The sequence below is a fragment of the Agelaius phoeniceus genome, chromosome 22 (genome assembly GCF_051311805.1).
Source record: "Agelaius phoeniceus isolate bAgePho1 chromosome 22, bAgePho1.hap1, whole genome shotgun sequence".
NCBI classification, from domain to species: Eukaryota; Metazoa; Chordata; class Aves; order Passeriformes; family Icteridae; genus Agelaius; species Agelaius phoeniceus.
This window is the reverse complement of record NC_135286.1, coordinates 1,077,501-1,098,533: the sequence shown is the minus strand read 5'-3', so window position 1 is coordinate 1,098,533 and position 21,033 is coordinate 1,077,501. Positions and strand designations below refer to the sequence as shown.

General features: G+C 53.0%; 2 protein-coding genes across 7 annotated transcripts in view; both read left to right on the top strand.

The window, feature by feature from the left end:
* The first annotated feature begins 9,942 nt into the window (after nucleotides 1-9,942).
* Nucleotides 9,943-16,809, top strand: NCMAP (non-compact myelin associated protein). The gene is made up of 4 exons (XM_077189653.1): nucleotides 9,943-10,060; nucleotides 14,714-14,808; nucleotides 14,933-15,017; nucleotides 15,431-16,809. Exons 2-4 carry the CDS (start codon nucleotides 14,724-14,726, stop codon nucleotides 15,570-15,572), a joined length of 312 nt encoding a protein of 103 aa, XP_077045768.1. The 5' UTR covers nucleotides 9,943-10,060; nucleotides 14,714-14,723; the 3' UTR covers nucleotides 15,573-16,809.
* Nucleotides 16,810-18,751: 1,942 nt separating this feature from the next.
* Nucleotides 18,752-21,033, top strand: part of SRRM1 (serine and arginine repetitive matrix 1) — a 17,317-nt gene continuing 15,035 nt past the window's right edge. For all 6 annotated transcript variants that reach the window (XM_077189459.1, XM_077189458.1, XM_077189460.1 and 3 more), the window contains exon 1: nucleotides 18,752-18,885. In XM_077189459.1, coding sequence (XP_077045574.1) covers nucleotides 18,865-18,885 — 21 coding nt within the window. In that variant the 5' untranslated portion in view covers nucleotides 18,752-18,864. The remainder of the gene's footprint in view (nucleotides 18,886-21,033) is intronic.

The following is a 21,033-nucleotide window of genomic DNA, read 5'->3' as shown; positions in this document are numbered from 1 at the left end:
AGCCAAACAGAGGCTTCAAATCTTTAATGAGGCCATTGATTAATATCAGAAGTGATTTTCTCCACTCTGGGGTGACAGCCTGCCTTGGCAAATGAAGCTGGAGTTTGCTTTATTCCCCCATGCCATGATTCAGTGCCCCCCACCAGAAGTGTTTCTCCCAGTCACTGACCTGCTGGTGAGGGCTTTATTTTTAGCAGCAAGCTTGCACAGAGGCACCAACTCAGCCCTTTCTGAGCTTGCACTTTGTATAAATAAATACCCCAAATTCTTTTAAAACGTCCTCCTTGAGCAGCAGCTGAAACATGTGGTTTTCTTTGTGCTCTGGAGTTATGGGAGTACTTTGGTTTTATAATAACTGAGAACCTGTGATTGCAGCTCCTCATTCTGCCTGGTCCCCTGGACAGACCCTGTGCATAAAATTCCAATTGCTTCATTTATTCCCTGAAAGGTTTAATTTCCATTTTTGACTGGGTTTGGATTAGGGGTACTTTTGAGCCCAGAACAGAAGGCTGGTTTGTGAATTTTACTGGGTTTTGTTATTTACTCCACTGTCAGTGTAAAACTTGCTAGGAGAGAATCTTGGTGAGGAAAGAGACCCCAGCCAAGCTTCATCCCCTTGGAGAAAATGCAGAGCAAGATCGAAGACTTCTCCTCCTGCAGGTACTGACCCTGAGATGTGAGTGAGTGTGACACAGCTGTCCCTGCCATCACTCACACTTCCAGGGAGGGTCACAGGGTCTGATTGCTCCACAAAACAAGAGCAGGGCCTAGAGAGTAGAAAACACTGTATTTGGGATGTTACCTAGTGTGCTAAAATCCTCCTCTGAACCAGGCTCTGTACTGGAACACTTTGGCATGCTCAGGCTTGCAGAGGGAATGTTTGATTCCCCTGCTGAAGGGAACATATTCCAACCATCAGCAGCATCAGGGTGAGGCAATGGGAATGGCATTCTGGCAGGCTGGTTTGTTCTTACATAAAACACATAAAAATAACCAATTCCTGTCCTCTGTGGCTCTGTGTTGGGATCACAGGCACAGGACAGGGACTGGGATGGCAGCCAGGCTGAGCTGTGCCCTCCTGTTGGGACAGGTCGCCTCAGCTCCCTTCATCCCTCCCAGGGGGGGTCTGGTAATTATTTCTGAGGCTGTGGGTGCATGGAGGGCCCGATTTCACAATTCAGTTCCAAACTCAATCATAATGAATGTTTAGCTGGTTTTGATATCTGCTGTGATATCTGTTTCCTCTTGGTTCTCACTGAGACACTCCAGGCTCTGCTGTGCCCTGCCAGGGGCAGGCAAACTGCAGATTAACCAGCAGAGCTGTTCCAGCAGGAGTCCAAACCTGCTCCATGGTACATTCCCTGAGACTCCACACCTTGTAAGGCTGTCACTTCCTAGGGGTTGGTAATGCTGTAGTAAGCCTGGAGTTAATTCAGAGTAATGTTTTATCCTTTGATGTCCATTGACTTCATCAGGATTTTATGGAGCATTCCAGAGTCTCCCTTGGTCCTCCTTTGATGGGATAAGCTCAGGGTTGGTGCCTGCAAACTGGGTCACTGATGGTGACAGCAGAGCTTTATAGTAACAGTGTATAAACATTTATTTATACATTTAGCAGTGTATAAACCTGGTGTGTGCCTCTAGCTCCTAGGAAAGGGCTACAAATTTAGGAGTGGTGAGGGACAAACCCTTGGGAAAGTCTCACCCTCCCTCTCTGCTGTCACAGAGGCTTTGGGAACTCACATTTGCTTTTATTTGGGCTGCTGGCTGGTCACAGGGGCTGCTGCCTCCTTTCCTGTACTACTTAAATTGAGTTATTAATTATTTTTATTAACTTACATACCTCTTCCCAGTTATGGCTGCTGACTGTTGAAAGAAGCCCCTTTGCTCTCCAGAGATACAGCCCAGGGAAGGTTTGTGGCTGGAAAACCCCTCCTGTTTCTAGGAGAGCCTCGTGCTCCTGCTTGTTTCTGCAGGATGGGACAGTCATTGTAAGGAAATCAATCAAGGGAAATTTATCCCCTTGGAAAGATGATTGGTGAGTAATCCCTGCTGGGATTTCAGTCTCTGGTTTTAAGGAGCTGCATGGGCTTCAGTGAGATTGAGGTGGAAGTGACTAATGTGGGTCTTTGTAGCTGTGCAAAACATTTGCTAAATAATTGGATCTGGAAACTCTGGTTTCTGGTGGAAAAGCCTCTGTGGTTGTGTTCTGTGGGTTCTGTGTGGAAATCAGCCTGTGGTGGACACCAAAGTGAAGCATGAGCTGTGTTAAGGGTACAAATGTTTCTGGAGGAGGAAAGGGAGAGCTGCAAGGTAAGCAAGGACCTCATTTTTCATCCCAACTGGCCTCTGGTCTTCCCAAGAAATCCACTGGAAATGTTTATGGACCATCAGGCCCCCCCTGTTGCTGCCTTCCATAGGGAGCTGGGATTCTGTAGGGAGCAGGTTTTCTCCTGTTTCAGGTTGCATTCCAAGGGAGGTGGGTGGTGAGGCTCTGGCTGCAGCTGGGGCAGCTGAGATGGAGAATTGGGGGAAACATCTCCTGCACAGCAGCTTGACAACCCTAAACCACGAATGGAGCCTGAATGAGGGCTGGGGCTTGTTCCTGTGTTTCCTGCTTTCCCCTGGGAGCAGCATCAGGCCCAGGCAGGGAACAGATCCCTTTTTAAAGTGTGATGTCCACAGGAAAAATCCAGCCAGGGACTGTGATCACACTTCTCTGGAGGATAAAGCCAACAAAGTACAAGTTAAAGGCGAGGATTCCATTCCAGTTTGATCCTCTTGGTCCAGCTGTGTCGGGGCTGTAAGCAGTCCCAGGTTTTTATTATTAATTTCTTTCCAGCTTTCTGATGTCTCCTTGCTCTTTTAGTATAGTTCTACTATCTCATTTTCTTTTAATATTTTAGAGATCATAAAATAATAAATCAGCCTTGTGAAAGGTGGAGTCAAGAGTCTCATCTCTTCCCTCATCCTGGGGACCCTCAAAGACCACCACAATCACCAGCTTGAGCTGGTCTGGGCAGCACCAATAAAATAAAAAGCTTTAAAAATAGAAAAATTAAAAAAAATTAAAAAGAGAAATAAAAATAATTTAAAATAAATTTTAAAATAATTAATTAATTATTTCAATTAATAATAATTAATATTTTAATTAATATTATAATTTAATTAATAATTATTAATAATTATTATTAATTAGTTAAAAAATAATTTAAAAATAAATGAAAAACAAAATAAAAGCTGTAAAGTGCTGTAAAGCGCAACTGCCGTAAAGCGCGACTGTCGTAAAACTGCCGTAAAACAACACTGTCGTAAAAGGTGCCGTAAAGCGCGACTGTCGTAAAAGATGCCGTAAAGCAGAACTGTCGCAAAAGGTGCCGTAAAGCGCGACTGTCGTAAAAGGTGCCGTAAAGCAGAACTGTCGCAAAAGGTGCCGTAAAGCGCGACTGTCGTAAAAGGTGCCGTAAAGCGCGACTGTCGTAAAAGGTGCCGTAAAGCGCGACTGTCGTAAAAGGTGCCGTAAAGCGCGACTGTCGTAAAAGGTGCCGTAAAGCGCGACTGTCGTAAAAGGTGCCGTAAAGCGCGACTGTCGCAAAAGGTGTCGTAAAGCGCGACTGTCGTAAAAGGTGCCGTAAAGCAGAACTGTCGCAAAAGGTGCCGTAAAGCGCGACTGTCGTAAAAGGTGCCGTAAAGCAGAACTGTCGCAAAAGGTGCCGTAAAGCGCGACTGTCGTAAAAGGTGCCGTAAAGCAGAACTGTCGTAAAAGGTGCCGTAAAGCGCGACTGTCGTAAAAGGTGCCGTAAAGCGCGACTGTCGCAAAAGGTGCCGTAAAGCGCGACTGTCGTAAAAGGTGCCGTAAAGCGCGACTGTCGTAAAAGGTGCCGTAAAGCGCGACTGTCGCAAAAGGTGCCGTAAAGCGCGACTGTCGCAAAAGGAGGTCCCGTAGTGCTCTTATTGAGGACACTGCTTTTGCAACACCGAGGTTGGTAACACACTGGTCTAATAATGGGACAAAGTCACTCTGCCCACGACAGAGGTCTCTATAAGCAACTAAAGCCTTTCATAAGTTCCATGCCAAGTCAGTTACTGAAAGGGGAGTTAAAAAATCTTTTAGAGTGGACTATAATGAATTTCCCCAATGCTGACCGTTCAGCCATGTTTACCAGAGACTTTTAGGATACAGGTGTTTAAAGCACTTTATTACTATCTCCCACCGGGCCATGGCTGCCGGGGAGCTGCTCCCAGCTTGCAGGGCGCTGCTTGAGCCGTGTTTGCTGCACGGGGGATGCCCACAGCAGCCGCCCCGCCGAGCTCCGCCCCTGCTGCGACTCCGCCCCTTGCTGCCGCGAGTCTTCAACAGGACACGCCCCCCTCCCGTCGGACCCCACGGTTCCGGTACCCGCAGTCCTGCTCACCTCTGCCCCCCGCCCCCTCCCACTGCTCCCGCCCTCCCCGCCTTTGCCATCCCGCGGGTCGCCGCGTTCGGTTTCGCCATCGTCGCGGCCCCAGCCCTCACTTCCGCCTCACGAGCCCGCCCACCAACGTCACCGCGGCCCCGCCCCCCCGCTACCCGCGAGTCCAGCGGCTTCTCCCGCCCCCCCCAGTCCCGCCGCTGCTGCGTCTTTGCAGTCCCCTGCGGCTCCCGGATCTGCGGTGCCGAGCGCGCCTGCCGCCGCTCCTGCCCAGCCCCTCCCGTGCCTGCCGCCGCTCCTGCCCAGCCCCTCCCGTGCCTGCCGCCGCTCCTGCCCAGCCCCTCCCGTGCCTGCCGCCGCTCCTGCCCAGCCCCTCCCGTGCCTGCCGCCGCTCCTGCCCAGCCCCGCCCGTGCCTGCCGCCGCTCCTGCCCAGCCCCTCCCGTGCCTGCCGCCGCTCCTGCCCAGCCCCGCCCGTGCCTGCCGCCGCTCCTGCCCAGCCCCGCCCGTGCCTGCCGCCGCTCCTGCCCAGCCCCGCCCGTGCCTGCCGCCGCTCCTGCCCAGCCCCTCCCGTGCCTGCCGCCGCTCCTGCCCAGCCCCGCCCGTGCCTGCCGCCGCTCCTGCCCAGCCTCCCGTGCCTGCCGCCGCTCCTGCCCAGCCCCGCCCGTGCCTGCCGCCGCTGCTGCCCAGCCTCCCGTGCCTGCCGCCGCTCCTGCCCAGCCCCGCCCGTGCCTGCCGCCGCTCCAGCACAGCCTCCCGTGCCTGCCGCCGCTCCAGCCCCGCCCGTGCCTGCCGCCGCTCCTGCCCAGCCCCTCCCGTGCCTGCCGCCGCTCCAGCCCAGCCCCGCCCGTGCCTGCCGCCGCTCCAGCCCAGCCCCGCCCGTGCCTGCCGCCGCTCCTGCCCAGCCCCTCCCGTCGCTCCAGCCCAGCCCCTCCCGTGCCTGCCGCCGCTCCTGCCCAGCCTCCCGTGCCTGCCGCCGCTCCAGCCCAGCCCCTCCCGTCGCTCCAGCACAGCCCCTCCCGTGCCTGCCGCCGCTCCTGCCCAGCCTCCCGTGCCTCCCGTCGCTCCAGCCCAGCCCCTCCCGTGCCTGCCGCCGCTCCAGCCCAGCCTCCCGTGCCTGCCGCCGCTCCAGCCCAGCCTCCCGTGCCTGCCGCCGCTCCAGCCCAGCCTCCCGTGCCTGCCGCCGCTCCAGCCCAGCCCCTCCCGTGCCTGCCGCCGCTCCTGCCCGGCCCCGCCCGTGCCTGCCGCCGCTCCAGCCCAGCCTCCCGTGCCTGCCGCCGCTCCTGCCCAGCCCCGCCCGTGCCTGCCGCCGCTCCTGCCCAGCCCCTCCCGTGCCTGCCGCCGCTCCTGCCCAGCCTCCGGTCCGCGCCGCCCCTGCCCGCCGGGCCGGCCGCCGCCCCAGCCCCCAGCGGCTGCACGCCGCGCTCCAGCCCCCCCCCCCCCCCCCCCCCCCCCGCAGCAGACTCCCGCCGCCTCCACGCCGCCCCTCCCGGGATCATCTCCCCGCCTCCCGCCACCCCGGGATCATCTCCCGCTGACGAGGCCGCCCCGCCGCCTCCCGTGGTCGGTTTCTCGCTCCTGCCGCCGCTCCATGTCGGGCCGAGCCACGTCTTCCACACCGCAGCCCCCCACTTCAGAACTGCTGGATGGCGCAGCTCCGCCGCCTCCTGCAACCACGGACGTCCCGGCGTTCCGGCCGCAGGCGCAGCCCCGGCTCCCGTTCCCGCAGCTCCGCCACCTCCCGCGCCCGCCCGCCGTGCGGCCCCCGCCCGCCATGGTCCCCACGCTGCCCTGGTGACACAACCCACGCATTCACGGTTGCTACAACCCCGCACCGGCGATATCGCTCCGCGCCGGCTCATCCAACCCCAGCGCCGCGGCCACCCCCCCACTGCTTTCGCCGCAGTTTTGGAACAGCCCGGTCCCGGTTCCGAGCCGCTGCGTGCCGCTGCCCGGACACAGCCGCCATCCCTGTGCCCTGTCGCGCCGCTTCCGCCGCCACCGGGTCCGTACCCGGCACCACAGCAGGCGAAACGGCAGCGCCTTGCATGTATCCTTCCGCGTCTCTCCCTCTGCCGGAACTTGAGGAGCCGGGCACGGCAGCATCACCGAGAGATCCCTCCGCAGCGCGGGACCCTGCACACCCCACGCCTGGTGCGCCTCCGCGGGACCCTGCACTCCCCACACCTGGTGCGCCTCCGTCTGACCCTGCACACCCCACACCTGGTGCGCCTCCGCGGGACCCTGCACACCCCACACCTGGTGCGCCTCCGCGGGACCCCGCACACCCCACACCTGGTGCGCCTCCGCGGGACCCTGCACACCCCACGCCTGGTGCGCCTCCGTGTTTTCGCCTTCCGCGCTCCCAGCACCGAGTGGGACTATTTTGTGTCACGATTCGGCCGCACAGCCACATCCACGCACACAAACCGTGCAACGAGGGGGGGGGGGGGCTGGAATATGACAGCTGCTTTAATAAATACAGGACAGACAGAGAATTATTTCGCCCCTGCAAATGCCAACCCTTTGATCCCAACACAAAAGAATTTGGAAAAAGAACTGTTCCCAAATAGCTCCAGAGTCCCCCCAGTGTCTAACAGACTGGGATGAAGTCAGAGGCCAGATTTGCAAAGAAGAAATTCTAAATCCTTTAGCTGTGCCTGTGCTATTCAGCCAGCAAGCCGCTGGTCCTAGAACACGGGTGGCTGTCCCGCCTCATGAGATAAAAGAATTGTGAAAAGCAATAAGGGACGGTGGTATCTGCTGCCCATATTTCAAGCAACTGCTGAAAAGCACCCTGGAAGGACAAACACTCACACCAAATGACTGTAAAAATCCTGCTAGTGTAATTCTCACAGCCTCACAATATATGCTATGGGAACTCAAATGGAAAAGACTGCTCACAGGGGCACTAGCCACTTACAGACAGAGTACTGATGCAGACCTTCGCACCCTTGTCATGGCTAAGCTGACTGGTGACCCTTCTGATGATCAGAATGATAATCCAGTGAATTTACCCAAACCAGCCTTAGATGACATTAAAAAGATGGCTCGCAGAGCCTTTTTGCAAATTCAGCCTGCAGGAAGTTTTGAAAAAGCCTAAAATCTGATTAGCCAAGACTCGTCTGAACCATTTACCACATTTGTGGACTGGGTAATGCAAGGAGCAGAAAGACAATGTGGCGATGATATAGCTCGCCCAATAATGATACGGGACATTATTGAAAATAATGGCAATGCAGAATGTAAAAGAGTTATCAAAGCCCTAGGGAAAGAAAAACCCACAGTGCCTGAAATGATTGATGCCTGTAACAAAATTGGGAGTCCACAGAAAGTGGCAATTATCCAGGCAAATGAACTTGGAAAAACTCTAGGAGAAAAAATTGAAAGGGCTCTTACAGCTCAAACAGCACAAGCAGCTGCACAGGCAGCACAAACAGAAGCTTTACCTGTAAATCAACCAAAGATGAGTGTCTGGGCTGCTTTAGCCAGGTCTGCAGGCTCCAATACCATCCGTCTATCTGACACAAGCCCTGACAAACCTTTTTCAGCCTGTCTAGTTGGAGTACCTTTCCCAAAGGGTTTTGGTAATGTTACTCTTGATAAATATTGATAAATATGATGATCATCACGTATCTCCAACTCCCAGCCAGAAACACCAAAGTTATATTGATAATTCTAAAGCTGATAAATCTGACCTTCAAGAGCTAGAAATCCTAGGCTCATTACCTATGGATACCTGTTACTTCTTTCATTTCCTAGGAGAAGATGGCCCTCATTTAAATGTTACCCCATATCACCCAGCTTATAGCAATATGACTTCTGGGTGTAATCAAACTGAGCTTCTTACGTATGACGAACCTCACGCAGATCATTTTAACAAACTTCCAATTCCATTCCCTAGAGGAATCTGGCTCATCTGTGGAGACAGGGCCTGGCAAGGTATACCCTCAAAAATAGATGGTGGCCCTTGTGCCTTGGGACAACTTACAATAATTGCTCCCAGTGTCAAAGAGGTAGTCAAAAAGAAAAGCAGAAAGATTAGATCCTCCTGGGGACATCAATATGAAAGCAACTGTGACAGCAATTTTCACTCTTGGAACTCTGGAAAATCAATTGTTGCAAGCATTTTTCTACCTCAGTGGGGCTCCTCAGCTGCACTGACACCATTAAACAAGTTAGGGTGCTGGCTCAGCAAAGAAGTAAATGCCCACCCGTGAGTCCCCTGCAGCAGCACACAGGAGCCCGAACCGTTGGAGGACGGCACAGCTCTCGCAGCAGGACAACACCCAAGCGAGACAGGCAGGGACAACGTCTGTGGCTGCAGGGTGTCACAAGGGGCTGCGGGCTGAGGGGAGGGGCCTGGAGGGTGGCACAGAGGATGGGGGGAGCTGAGAGGCAGAAGGGGGCTTTAGGAGCAACTGGGGGGCTCCAGGGTGGCACAGAGATGCTGAGAGGCTGAGGGCAGGGAACTTGAGGGTGACAAGAAGAGGGTGAGGGGAAGCAGATGCCTTGAGGGGCAAAGTGGGGGCTGCTTGAGGGTGACAGGTGAAGCAGCCCTCACACCACCCCTAACCTTACCCTAAAAACCACCCCTGACCTGCTTGTTTCTGCAGGATGGGACAGTCATTGTAAGGAAATCAATCAAGGGAAATTTATCCCCTTGGAAAGATGATTGGTGAGTAATCCCTGCTGGGATTTCAGTCTCTGGTTTTAAGGAGCTGCATGGGCTTCAGTGAGATTGAGGTGGAAGTGACTAATGTGGGTCTTTGTAGCTGTGCAAAACATTTGCTAAATAATTGGATCTGGAAACTCTGGTTTCTGGTGGAAAAGCCTCTGTGGTTGTGTTCTGTGGGTTCTGTGTGGAAATCAGCCTGTGGTGGACACCAAAGTGAAGCATGAGCTGTGTTAAGGGTACAAATGTTTCTGGAGGAGGAAAGGGAGAGCTGCAAGGTAAGCAAGGACCTCATTTTTCATCCCAACTGGCCTCTGGTCTTCCCAAGAAAACCACTGGAAATGTTTATGGACCATCAGGCCCCCCCTGTTGCTGCCTTCCATAGGGAGCTGGGATTCTGTAGGGGATAAAGCCAATGAAGTACAAGTTAAAGGCGAGGATTCCTTTCCAGTTTGATCCTTTTGATTCCATTGATGAGTGGACAAAACGACTCATTCTGTCTCTGGGCTGGATGTGCTTGGGGATCCCGAAGTGCCTGGGAGACCTTTGGGCATGCAAGAGCCGCAAAAACCGGGCTGTTCCCAAAGCCTGGGAACTCCCGCTGTGAGCCGGGGGTTTATCCCGGACTCCTCCATCCCTTCAGCCGCTGCCCGGCGGGATCGGGGGCACCCGCAGCCCCGCACGGGCCCGGGGAGGCGGCGCCGGGGGCCGGGCCAGGCTGGGCTGGGCGGCCCCGGGGAGGCACCTGCGGCGGCGGGGCTGTGCCGGGGCTCCCTCCGGCCGCAGCGGCACCGGGCTCCCCGTGGCAGCGGCAGGGCTGGGCTGGGCTGGGCTGGGCTGGGCTGGGCTGGGCTGGGCAGCTCCACGCCGGGGAAGGGGCGGGAGCGGCGGCAGGGGCAGCCCCGCAGCCCCCGCGGGCGGACGGAGCCGGAGCCGCTGCGGCAGCGCCGGAGCCCCGAGCCCGCAGCATCCTCCGTGAGTAGCGCCAGCTGAGGGTCGGGTGTAGGAACCGCTCTGAATGGGGACCATTGTAACCTTTCTGCCCTAAAACGGTCACTTTCTGCCCTAAAACTCTCTTCCTTTCTGCCTAAAGCTCTGTTCCTTTCCGCCCCGTTCCAAGCGATGGTTGCAGCGCGGTTACTCCGGGTTTGTGTGCGAGGCGCTGTGGATGTACCACGGGAAACGCGAGTTCTTTATCGGTGCCTCCAAACCAGAGGGAGATAAAGAGCAGATGTCCTCGCAGGTTTTTCTGTTCAGCTGCTGCTTGAGCAGTTGTTCCATCAATCGGGAGCCCGTAAGGGACGGCACTGGGACGGCTCTGGCACGGAGGAAGGGAAGCCGCGCGGCTGTGGAAAGCTCATTCCATCGCCGGCGGTGTCCTTTCATCGCTGGGGACGCTGAATCTCTTGTCCTGACTTATTCAACCCTGGCACTATAAATATGGGTTTGTTGGTGGTTATTTGTTTGTGGTTTTGGGTGGGTTTTTTTTTTTGTTCTATACTTTTTTTTCTCCAATCTGCTGAGCAGCGTGCTGGAAAGAGCTGGCAGAGTAATATTTAACAGGAAAAGAACTCGAAAGCTCAGAGCATTGTGTTACAGTTCACTGAGTGTCTCCAGCACAGAACAAAACTACACTGCTTGCATTATTTGGGAACACATTGAAGCTGCTGACAGGTTTAAATGGTGATTTCTGGTTTTTCCTGGTAATTAATGTATTTAATGCCCCAGGAAGTCCTTGCTAAGGCAAGCGTAGCTTTTTGTAAACAGCTTTCCCTGATGGGATGCATTGTGCTGGGTGGCAGGAGGGGTTGATTTAGTGATTACAAACCAGGAGACAAAGGCAGAGCAGAGACTTCAGGGTCTGACAGAGTTATTGTCCCTCTGTGGGTGCCACACTGGGGCACTGAGGCTTTGCCAAGGGGTCCTGGTGGAGAACAGGCTGCACGTGTGAGGTGTCAGCTGCTGTGTGTGTCTGCAGGGCTCTGCACAGGGAAGGTGCCTCACTGATTCCACAGTAGGCAAGAAATCCTGGGGCTGCCTCTGAGCTGCTGTGAGCACTGAGGAGCCGCGTTTCTATGTGGCTCCTTTGTACTGTGTACAGAATTCTGTACATAGAGAAGCACAGAACAGGTTGGGTTTGAAAAGACCTTAAAGCCCATCCAGTGCCACCCCAGCCATGGCAGGGACACCTTCCACTGCCCCAGGCTGCTCCAGCCCCAGTGTCCAACCTGGCCTTGGGCACTGCCAGGGCTCCAGGGGCAGCCCCAGCTGCTCTGGGCACCTGTGCCAGGGCCTGCCCACCCTCACAAGGAAGAAGTTTTTCCCAATATCCCATCCATCCCTGCCCTCTGACAGTGGGAAGCCATTCCCCCTTGCACTGCCTGCATTAAAAGCCCCTCTCCCTCCTTTTTATATGAGCCTTTAATTGCTGGCTTTAAAGAAAATCTAATTGGGCAACGTGCAGGTCACAGTCTGGTTTAGACACTGCTCTGGATGAGTCAGGGACAGAATTCTACCAAGTTTGTATTTCCAGGCATGGCTTTAGAAATGAGGCTGTTCCTTTGGGGGGTCCTGTTGCCACTTCTTGTCACCTGTGGGAGCTGAGGGGTTTTGGTGCCTCTCATGATCTAAACCAGGCAGGTGAAATTACTGAGGGGTTTTTAGTTGGTGCTACTGCCCAGAGCTGCCTGCAGTTTGTGCCTCTGTCTTGGCAAGGCAATGAACTGCTTTTAATGTGTGTTTTAGCAGCAGCTCAACCTGGGCAGCTCATGCCAGAACCTGAGAAAATGCTTATGTAAAGGTGCTGCCCTGCCATGGGGACACTCAGGCTCACACAGGGAGGGTTGTTTGCCTCGGGCCACTTTCAACTTGGGCTTTTCTTTCCTCCTTCCTCCCTTTTTGGAGCCTCTCACGGTAAACCCAGGCACGTTCAGGTCTCACTGAAGGACATTATGTTTTCATTACTCCTGAAATCACAGCTTGCCTCAATCCCTGGCCGTGTTCCCGGGGTGCTGGGAAGGTGAGGGCAGGAACAGCTCCATGCAAACCCCACCTTTTCCCAGGTGAAAGCTCTGAATCTGCATCCTCCTAACCAGCACCTGCCTTCCCTGGCAGGGAGCTGCCTCTCCAAGTCCAGCCACCCTGGGAAAACCCTCAAACAATCCCCTCTGTTCCCTGTGACCCTGTGCTGGAACTGCCAGGTGCTGCTGACAGGTGAGCTCTGATCCCCATCTCCTCACAAACAAACCCAGCCCAGCAGGGCAGGAGCAGCAGAAGGGAGGCTTTGGAAAAGGGGGCACCGCTCCCCCTTGCCAGAACAACCCATCCCCTGTATCTGCCAAGGTGTTTGAAATGGAAACATGCCCAAAGCTGAACTTTATGGAAACATTTCCAGCTCCATAACGTGGGGATGCAAAAATAACCAGCAGTGTGGAGAGTGAATGAGAGGCTCTGAGAGCCCAGGCAGGTGTGTGTGCACAGGGGGAAGTGCAGCCCTGTGTCATGGACAAAGAATGTCCTGTGATTACTGTATCAAAGTCCACTTCTTCTCCCCTGCTGAATGGCTTTTATCCAGCACTCCTGATTTTCCAAACGTTTTTCTGAACAGAGTAGGATCCAGGCTGAGAATCAGTAGGTTCCCATGGATTTTGCTGGCCTTTTCTGGGTCTTTCTTGCAGCAGAGGCTTGGTCAGGTGTAACCTGCTGATTCACAGGGCAGGAATGGAGCTGGGACTCCAGGTAAGAGCAGGACTGGCACCTTCCACCCTGGCTGGAGACACTGACCTTGCAGCTCACAGAGCAGAAAAATCCCAACCTGCTGCAGTTTTCAAGCTGCACCTCAACTGGTGCAGCCTGCTGGATAAATTAATCCCTTTCATAAACAGGTGGTTTCACTACAACAATAAAAATTCTTTGGGTGGGGGTGACTCATGCACAAACAGCTCCCCATTCCCAAGGTGCTTTGAGAGGGAAGGTAGGAAGGATGAATATTTCATGGCTTAATATTAAAATATTCAGCTTTATTTATTTGGAGTGTTTATTTTGGTAGCCAGAGGAGGAAAAAAAGGCTTCTCTAGGTCTGGCATTTGCACTGCCCGAGTCAGGAGCCACAAGGTGAGAGCTGGATGTGGCTTTTTCTGAATTATGCCCACAGTCAGAACACTTGCTCAGCTTTTCATGAAGAGTCTCTTGAGCCTCTGCTGCCACTGGTTAAACCTTTTTCCATATGGGAGGAGGGGTGGGGAGACAGGAACAGCTGTCCCTGAGCTCTGGGGCTCCCAGGTCCCTCTGAGGTGTGTGTGAGCCCTGTGCTGGACAATAGGGCTGGGCAGAGTCTAAACACAAAATATTTCAGCTGATGCTCATGTTGCTGAAGTAACTTGGCCTTGGCTAAACAAAGGAATCATTCACTCACAGGAGAATGACCCAGTTACAGGCTTGTGGCAAAGTTATTTTGGTTTTTAGATTAAAAGAAGAAAACCAAACTTTTAACTTGAGAGGACTGGAGTATTTGAAGAGTGGCCCTTGCAGTTCTGATCCTGCATCCCAGTCAGACACCAACCACTTCTCTTCCTGCTGCTTCCTGATCCCTCTCATTCCTCACTGACCTGCTCTGCAGGTTTTTAATTGGTATTGATTTTTATTACCAACTGATTTCCACTGAATTATTTCTGGCTATTGTTTATCTTGTGCTGTGTAAAATTAAAGTTGCCATGCCACAGTATCCCAGGGGAGCACCAGAGTCCTGCCTGGCTGTACTGAGCAGCATCTGAAGTGGGAAACTCAGTTCCATATCAAGGGCTGAAGGATCATTTACTTTTCAAGGGGCAGTTGGAGTGTCTCAGCTCTGGGACTGGGAGCTGAGCTGGTTCCAGAGGGCTCTTTGAAGTGGTGCTCACACCCCTCCAGGGCTGAAGGAGCCCTTTAATGGCTCAGGTTTCCAGGGACACTTGGAAAACCCTTTTAAAACCAGCAAACATCCCGGCTGCTCTTTCCAGAGCCACAGTTTTACCCACCAAAACACAGGCATGTTTTCAGCTGTGCCCTTGGAAGTTCAGCCACTTCCAATAACAGACCTGAGCTGACACTGGGCTGAACTCACAACCTCCTGCCACAGCCACGTTGCAATGCTCAGGGGCTGGTGTTTGTCCTAACACTTTTGGAGCTCCAAGTGAAGGGGCTAAATGGTTTTTCTTCTCCATGTTAGATGAATGAAGCTCCTTTAAATTCTATTTTATAATGGAATTTTTAAACCTTTCTGTGATCAGTTTTTCCTTTCCCTCAAGACATTGCTGAATCCTTCACACTCTTTTGCTCAGTGATCTGAATCTCAACCAGAGGCAATAATCCAAAATCCCAAAGCATTTAAGATACATTATTCTGTTTATATCTTATTTTATCCTATTACCACTGACCAGGAGATATTTTGAGGCAAATTGCTCAAGATTGTACCAAAGTTTCCATCGTACCAATTTCGAATTTCCATTCCCTCAGCAGGGCCAGGTCTCCACTACAATGAAAACATGAAGAACCCCAGTTCAGTGAGCCTGTGGTGGGCAGTTGCCTAATTAGCACTGTGAAATTTAGGTTAAGATTTTAGGATTTCACTCCTCTTTTTCCCCTTTGCAGCCGACTCAAGATGACGACGGCCACGCCACTGACCAATAACACTCAGCTCTCAGTGAATGTGACCACAAAGTCCCAAGAGCACAATCTCTATCAAAGTAAGGAAAGGACTGGGGTGGTGGCTCTTTTTGGTTTTAAGTGGACTTTGAACTTATCAAACTTCAAACACTACAGTGACAATTTTGTAAATATGGCTTTTTTCCCTTCCTGCTTCTCTCCCAGGCTCTGGAGCAATAGTTGCTGCCATCGTGGTGGGGGTGATTATCATTTTCACAGTGGTTCTGCTCATCCTGAAAACATACAACAGGTATGTGACCAAGGCAAACCAGGATGGACCAAAGTCCCTGCTCTGAGCTCACAGAGCATTCCAGGGCTCGCTGCTGAAAATTCCCAGGGGACTCTAAGCACTGAAGTGCTGATTGCAGTGCACTGGATCTCACTGGCAGTGCTCTGTGGCTGGATCTTAGGAAGCACAAAGAGCTCCTTGATGGGGGCTGCAGGGTGGGAGCTCTTTTTAGGGATTCCTGGTGTGCACCCAGGCTGCCAGAGGGAGAGCTTGATTCCTCACTTCTCAGAGCTCACACGTTCTGGGAGGACTTTTGGTATCTCAGGGATGAAATCCTGGCTTGGCTTGACTGGATTGTGTGGGAACCTCCCCAAAACTTACCCTGGGAGAGGAGAGCCCAGCCCAGGTGCCAATTCCCCTTTTACCTTTGCCAGGCGCATGCGAGTGCGGCGGGAGCTGGAACCCAAAGGCTCCAAGCTGGCAGTGCCACCTCCTGTGGGGCACAGCAGCCACAGCCTGGCCCAGCAGCCCTCGGTGACCTTCATCCCTGTGGACATCCACCTGCAGAGCAGGTAACCATTCACCTGCCAGAGAAGAGATGGAACTGTCACCCCATGGAGCTGGGACTGCTCAGAGCTGCACTGGCAGCAGCAGCCGGTGTCATTCCCTCTGTGAAGTGATTCAAACCCTGGTTCCTCGCTTTGGGAGGAAAAACCAGAGGTCTGGACACTTCTGCTGTGGCTGAAATAACAGGTGGAGGTCTAGGAATCATCGGGATGGCAGCGAGGCCTCCTCTGGGTCTGATAAACCAGGAAGAGAAGATGCCCAGCTTTGGTGGAGCTTTTGCTTCCTCAGAGACTCTGCACCCTCTCTGTTCTGCTGATGAACTGGAGGAAAAGTCTGGACATGCCCCAAAGCCAGGGTGGACCTGAGTTTGTTACGAGTTACATGGAGGAGGTTTGTGGATTATCAAAATTGTATTTATCTTTACTCATATTTCATGTTTCTAATCTCACATATGTACAGGTTGAGGAAAAGTTCCTTCCTATTTTCAAGTATTTTTAAACTATTTCTATAAACTCTGTAACTCTCCATTTCTGAAGGAACTCAGTGTCTGAGGGGTTTCACTCTCAATTCAGGTTCATGGCTGGAGCTGTCTTAGAATGCTCTGTCTTACACAAAATCCGAGTCCTTTAACTGAAAAAAATAAGCATGGAAATAGAAAAAACCAGCTTGGACAAAGCAGGGGAGGCTCTGTGCAGCCCCAATGTGCCGCTCACCCTGCAGGGCTTTGTTCTCTGGTGCAGCCCAACTATTTTTAGCCGTTTTTTATTCTCAAAACAACCCGAAGCGAGGCTGTTCTGTGAGTGTCAGGGCTGTGGGTGTGCAGCAGTGGCACAAAGGAATTCCCAGGGACACTCAGAGCCCACGGGGTGGGAACACTGAGCACCATTGTCAGCCACTGACTGCCAGATTGTCTGAGATTTTATATTTTGTATTTTTTTCCAATAAGCTTGGGTCTCTTGAGCAGGTCAGTTTAACTAACTGGTGATTTTTATTGTGCAGGAACTAAATTCAATTACTTTGCAATATTCTTTTTTGGCTGAAACTGGAGCACGGTTTGGATTCCAAACCAAATATTGAGACAGCTGTTTGTGAAGTTTCTGAATCTCCTTGTAAATATTTCTCCTGTCCTGGTTCTTTACCTTATTTTTTGTGGCAGGGAGGATTGATTTAAGAATTCAAAAGGGACAGCAGATGCACATCTCATTTTTTTTTCCAAAAAAATATAAAGGAGCTGGTTTTCTGTTTCTGTCTCTGGATGTTCTCTGAGCAGTTCCATGGGATCAAAATCAAGATTTTTGGGGAAGATAAGCCCATCTTACTGTTGTTGTCTTTAACATCCCTAGCCAGACCCACTTGTAGCACATTTTGTTTACTTTCCATTTGCTTCATTTCAAGCCAGCACAGTTCACAAGCAGAGTAAGCAGAACCACTGCAAGCAGCTCCAGTTTCACAGCATTACTATTGCTGGCAGCAGAATTGGCTGCTGGGACCACAGCAGCATTGCTCCAGCTGAAAAATTCAAATACCACTAAAATCTGCATCACATTGGCACCTCCTGGGAGGCCCCAACCCCTCCTGGCAGCAAAAGCCAGAGCTTGTGCTGAGCAAGCAAAACACCTTCTCAAGGAACAAAAATCCCTGCTCTGTGCCATTTGCTGTGGATTTGAGCTTTCCAGGAACAATCCCACACTCTCCCTGCCCTGGTAACATCAGCTGCCTCAGGGCTGATCCAGCCTGTCCTGATTTGGCCCCCAGGTTCCACTTCCAAACACAGAGATTTTGGGAATGCTCCCCCTCAGCTGGCCCTGCCTTGCAAGAATCAATTGTTGGTTTTTTCCTCCTGAAAGTTCTACAGGATCTTCATCAGGTCAGATCCTCCAGCTGGAATTTCACTGATCCAGACACTCTGGAAAAATGTTTAATTTTTCACTGCTGGGTAAGTCCTGAACCCAAAACTCAGCTCTCCCCTCTGATTTCCATCCTCCTTGTCCCAGCAGAGGGCACGGAGCTCCACCTAGTGTCCTCCTGCCTTCCCACGGGCTCTAAGTCCTGTTCCTCAACAAAAACATAAAGCAATTCCAGCTTCAGCTGTCACCTTTACTGAAGTCCCTCATCCACAGTGCCAGGGCTGTTGAGCAACTGAGTCAAGCACTGTCCCAAGTTTGGCTGTGCAAGACTCAGATTATTACAGGTCTAAGCAGATAAAATATGATCATTTCCCTTGGGTTTTATTCCTGAGCCCCATAACCAATTTATTTCCCAAAAATGCATCCGTAATTCAGCCCAGAAGGAGCCACAGAGATCAGTGACCCACACCAGTCACTCCAGTTTGTCCGGAGTGAGATGGGCTCATGACTTCTCCAAAGGACCAGAAAGGCAGGGAGCTGCTGGAGGGGGTCCAGTGGAGGCCACAAAGATGATTTGGGGTCTGGAGCATCTCCCTGATGAGGAGAGACTGCAGGAGGTGGGCCTGGTTATTCTGGAGGAGGAAAGGCTGAGAGGGCATACCATAAACCCATAAAATACCCCAAGGGCTGTCAGAAGATGGTACCAGGCTCTGTTCAGGGACAGAATGAGGAGCAATGGCCATAAAATAAAACACAACGAGTTCCACCTCAACGTGAGGAAGAACTTCTTTTCATGAGGGTGGCAGAGCCCTGGAACAGCTGCCCAGGGAAGGCTGGAGTCTCCCTCTGTGGGGACATCCCAAACCCACCTGGACGTGTCCCTGTGCCACCTGGTGACCCTGCCTGGGCACGGGTTGGGCTGGGACATCGCCAGAGGCCCCCTCCAACCCCAACTCTTCTGTGACCTCTTCAGAGCCCTGCCTTGCGCTCAGGGACCTCTGTTATTCTGGGAAGGAGCCGAGGGGCATTGCCGAGGGGTCGCTGCCGGAGGCTGAGGCGGCTGCGCCCTCACGATCCCGACCGGCCCCGCCGCCATCCCTGAGGGAGCCGCGGCCGTGAGGGCACCGGAGATCTCGCGAGACACCGACATCAGCAATAGCTGCGGGGGCCAACACCTCGCGAGAGCGCGATTCACTGACGCGCTCACCCCCGCGCGCGCGCGCCGGAGCAGCCGCGCTCTCTCATTGGCCCGGCTCCCGCGCGCGCGCCGGCGCTCCGCCAATCAGCAAGCTGCGCAGGGAAACCCTGCGCGGCGCGCGCCTGGCTCCGCCCACCCTCTCTCGCCCCTCCCGCCTTCCCTCCCTCCCCCACACCCCCGGCACGGCTGAGGGGGCGCGCGGTGCACGCCGGGACGGCAGCGCGCGCCGCGGCCGGGAGGAGGCGGAGGAGCCAAGATGGACGCCGGGTTCTTCCGCGTAAGTGCCGGCCCGGGGGGCCATGAGGGAGGGCGGTTGGACGGCGCGGCGGCTCCGCCGGGGCACGGGGGCACCGCCCGGCCCCGCTGCAGGCCCGCGCTGGAACCGCGCTGCCCCGCGCGGCGCCGCCGTGCCCCCCCGCCCCCGCCCTGCGCAGGCTCCTCGCCGCGGAGAAAATGGCGGCGGGAAGAGGCCGCGGCGGCGCGGCCCGGGCGGCAGCGCGGGGATCGAGCGGCTCCGGGCCGGACTCGGCACGGGGGGAGGCTCCGCGGGCGCCCCCGGGGCTGCGCTCCCCGGCCAGGCTCCTCACGGGGCCCGGAGCGGCCCCGGCCCCGGAGGTCCCGACCCACGCGGGGCCGTGTCACCGCTGCTGCCCCCAGGCGCGGGGGGAGAGGGGCCGAAGGGCTCCGAGCGGCCAGCCCAGGTTTGCGCTGTCCACGCTCTTTGGTGGCCACGGTCAAAGCAAATAAACAACCCTGCCCCTATTTTTAGTGAGATTTTTTTTTAGAGGTTTTAAAGTGTATTCATAGCAAAAAGAAGTTGGGCTGTATTCATACGTTGGTATTTTATTTTTAATCTTTGAGTTTCTTCTCTAGTCTTAGAGCTGTGCTGCATTTTCTGCAGAGACCGTGAAACCTGCACGGGTCTATTTCTTTTAGTCTATTTCCTCCATTAATTGAAATGACCTTATTTGGGGGGTTTCCGTGATCATTTTTGAGAGCCAATCTAAATTTCAAGGTTCATTCATTTGTTTAGCCCATATTATTTTCATTTCCTTTCCTTGTAAAGCAGAGCAGCACACATAACCCCTCCCTTAGTTCAGTTCTGTGTTCATGGGCTAACTTGAGAAAAATAATTGCAGATTAATTCTGTACTTGTTCTAATGCAGTTGTTAAAAGGTTTACAGTTGATTGACAGCAGGATTACTGGGGCTGAAAACTCTGGATTAGAACTCTCATATTCTTTTAAACTGGCTTGTGGAAGGTGGCATTTTATAAAAACCAAAGCAGCATGGCACAGAAATGGGGCTGTGAAGTGTTCTGGTTTTATTCTGGGTTCAGGAGGAACCAAATGTGAAATGACAGAAATGCAGCAGAGCAGCAATTTGCATTCCCCATACCAAGCAACCTCCTATTTATAATTCTGTCAGTTCTTCACATTTCTGTGAAGTTTCAGTGCAAACTTATTTTGTCTGTCTTTAAACTCCTGCAGCCCCCTTGCTCTGTCCTGTTTGGTTCCCTTTGCTGCTTGCCACGTGTTATCAACAAGGAACTTCCTTTCCATTTCCCTTCTGGGTTGTGAAATAATTTTAAAAAGCCCCAAAAGAACATTCAGTTGTTGAATGAACTGGCAAGTATTGTGGGTTTTTTTGTAAGGCACACACAGACTGCAAATATTGTAAAGAGTTTTAATCCCTGGCAGTGCCTGTGCCACAGTCAGACTTTAGGATTCCCATGTTCTGGAATAGCAGCTGGGAATTGTCAGTGGGTTGTTCCCTTTTAATAACTGATGACTTTGCACCATGTTATATTGCTAATTCCAGGTGCTCTCTGACCAAAGTGAACTTAGAATTTGGAGTTTTCTCTTCTTCATTATAATTTAATTCCTTGACAGTTTATATTTTCACTTGTGCTGAGCCCTGTTCTTCCATTGAGAATTCCCTGGATAAAATTCCCTGGTTTCCCTCAGTGCTTTCCAGAATAAACTTCCCCAGCTGTGGGTTTGTCCTCAGTCAGGAGCAGCCCATCAGGGCCTGGCTGCAGCCCTGCATCTCCTCTAATCCTGCCTGGTTCTGTTTCAGCTCTGCCAGGAAATTTTCCAGAGCTGGACTCCAGGCCTTTCCCTCCATAATGAATTAACCTACAGCTCCTGTCCATGGAAGTGGAGCCAGTTGGTGAACTTTTAACAGAGCAGGATCAATAAAATGCATTCTTTGTACTTCTCTTTGCCTCAGGGAAGCTGCCCAAAGGTTTCAGGGGTATCAGTGTGAGCAAACAGGACATTTTTGTTCCTGGACAGAGGAAAACCACTTTATTTTTTTTTAATATAAAGGAATTAATAAAGCCTTTTCCTGGCAGTTTGAGGCTGCCAATACTTTAATTTGTGGGCAGTGCTGGGAGGTTATGATTGAGGTGTCACTGTGGGGCT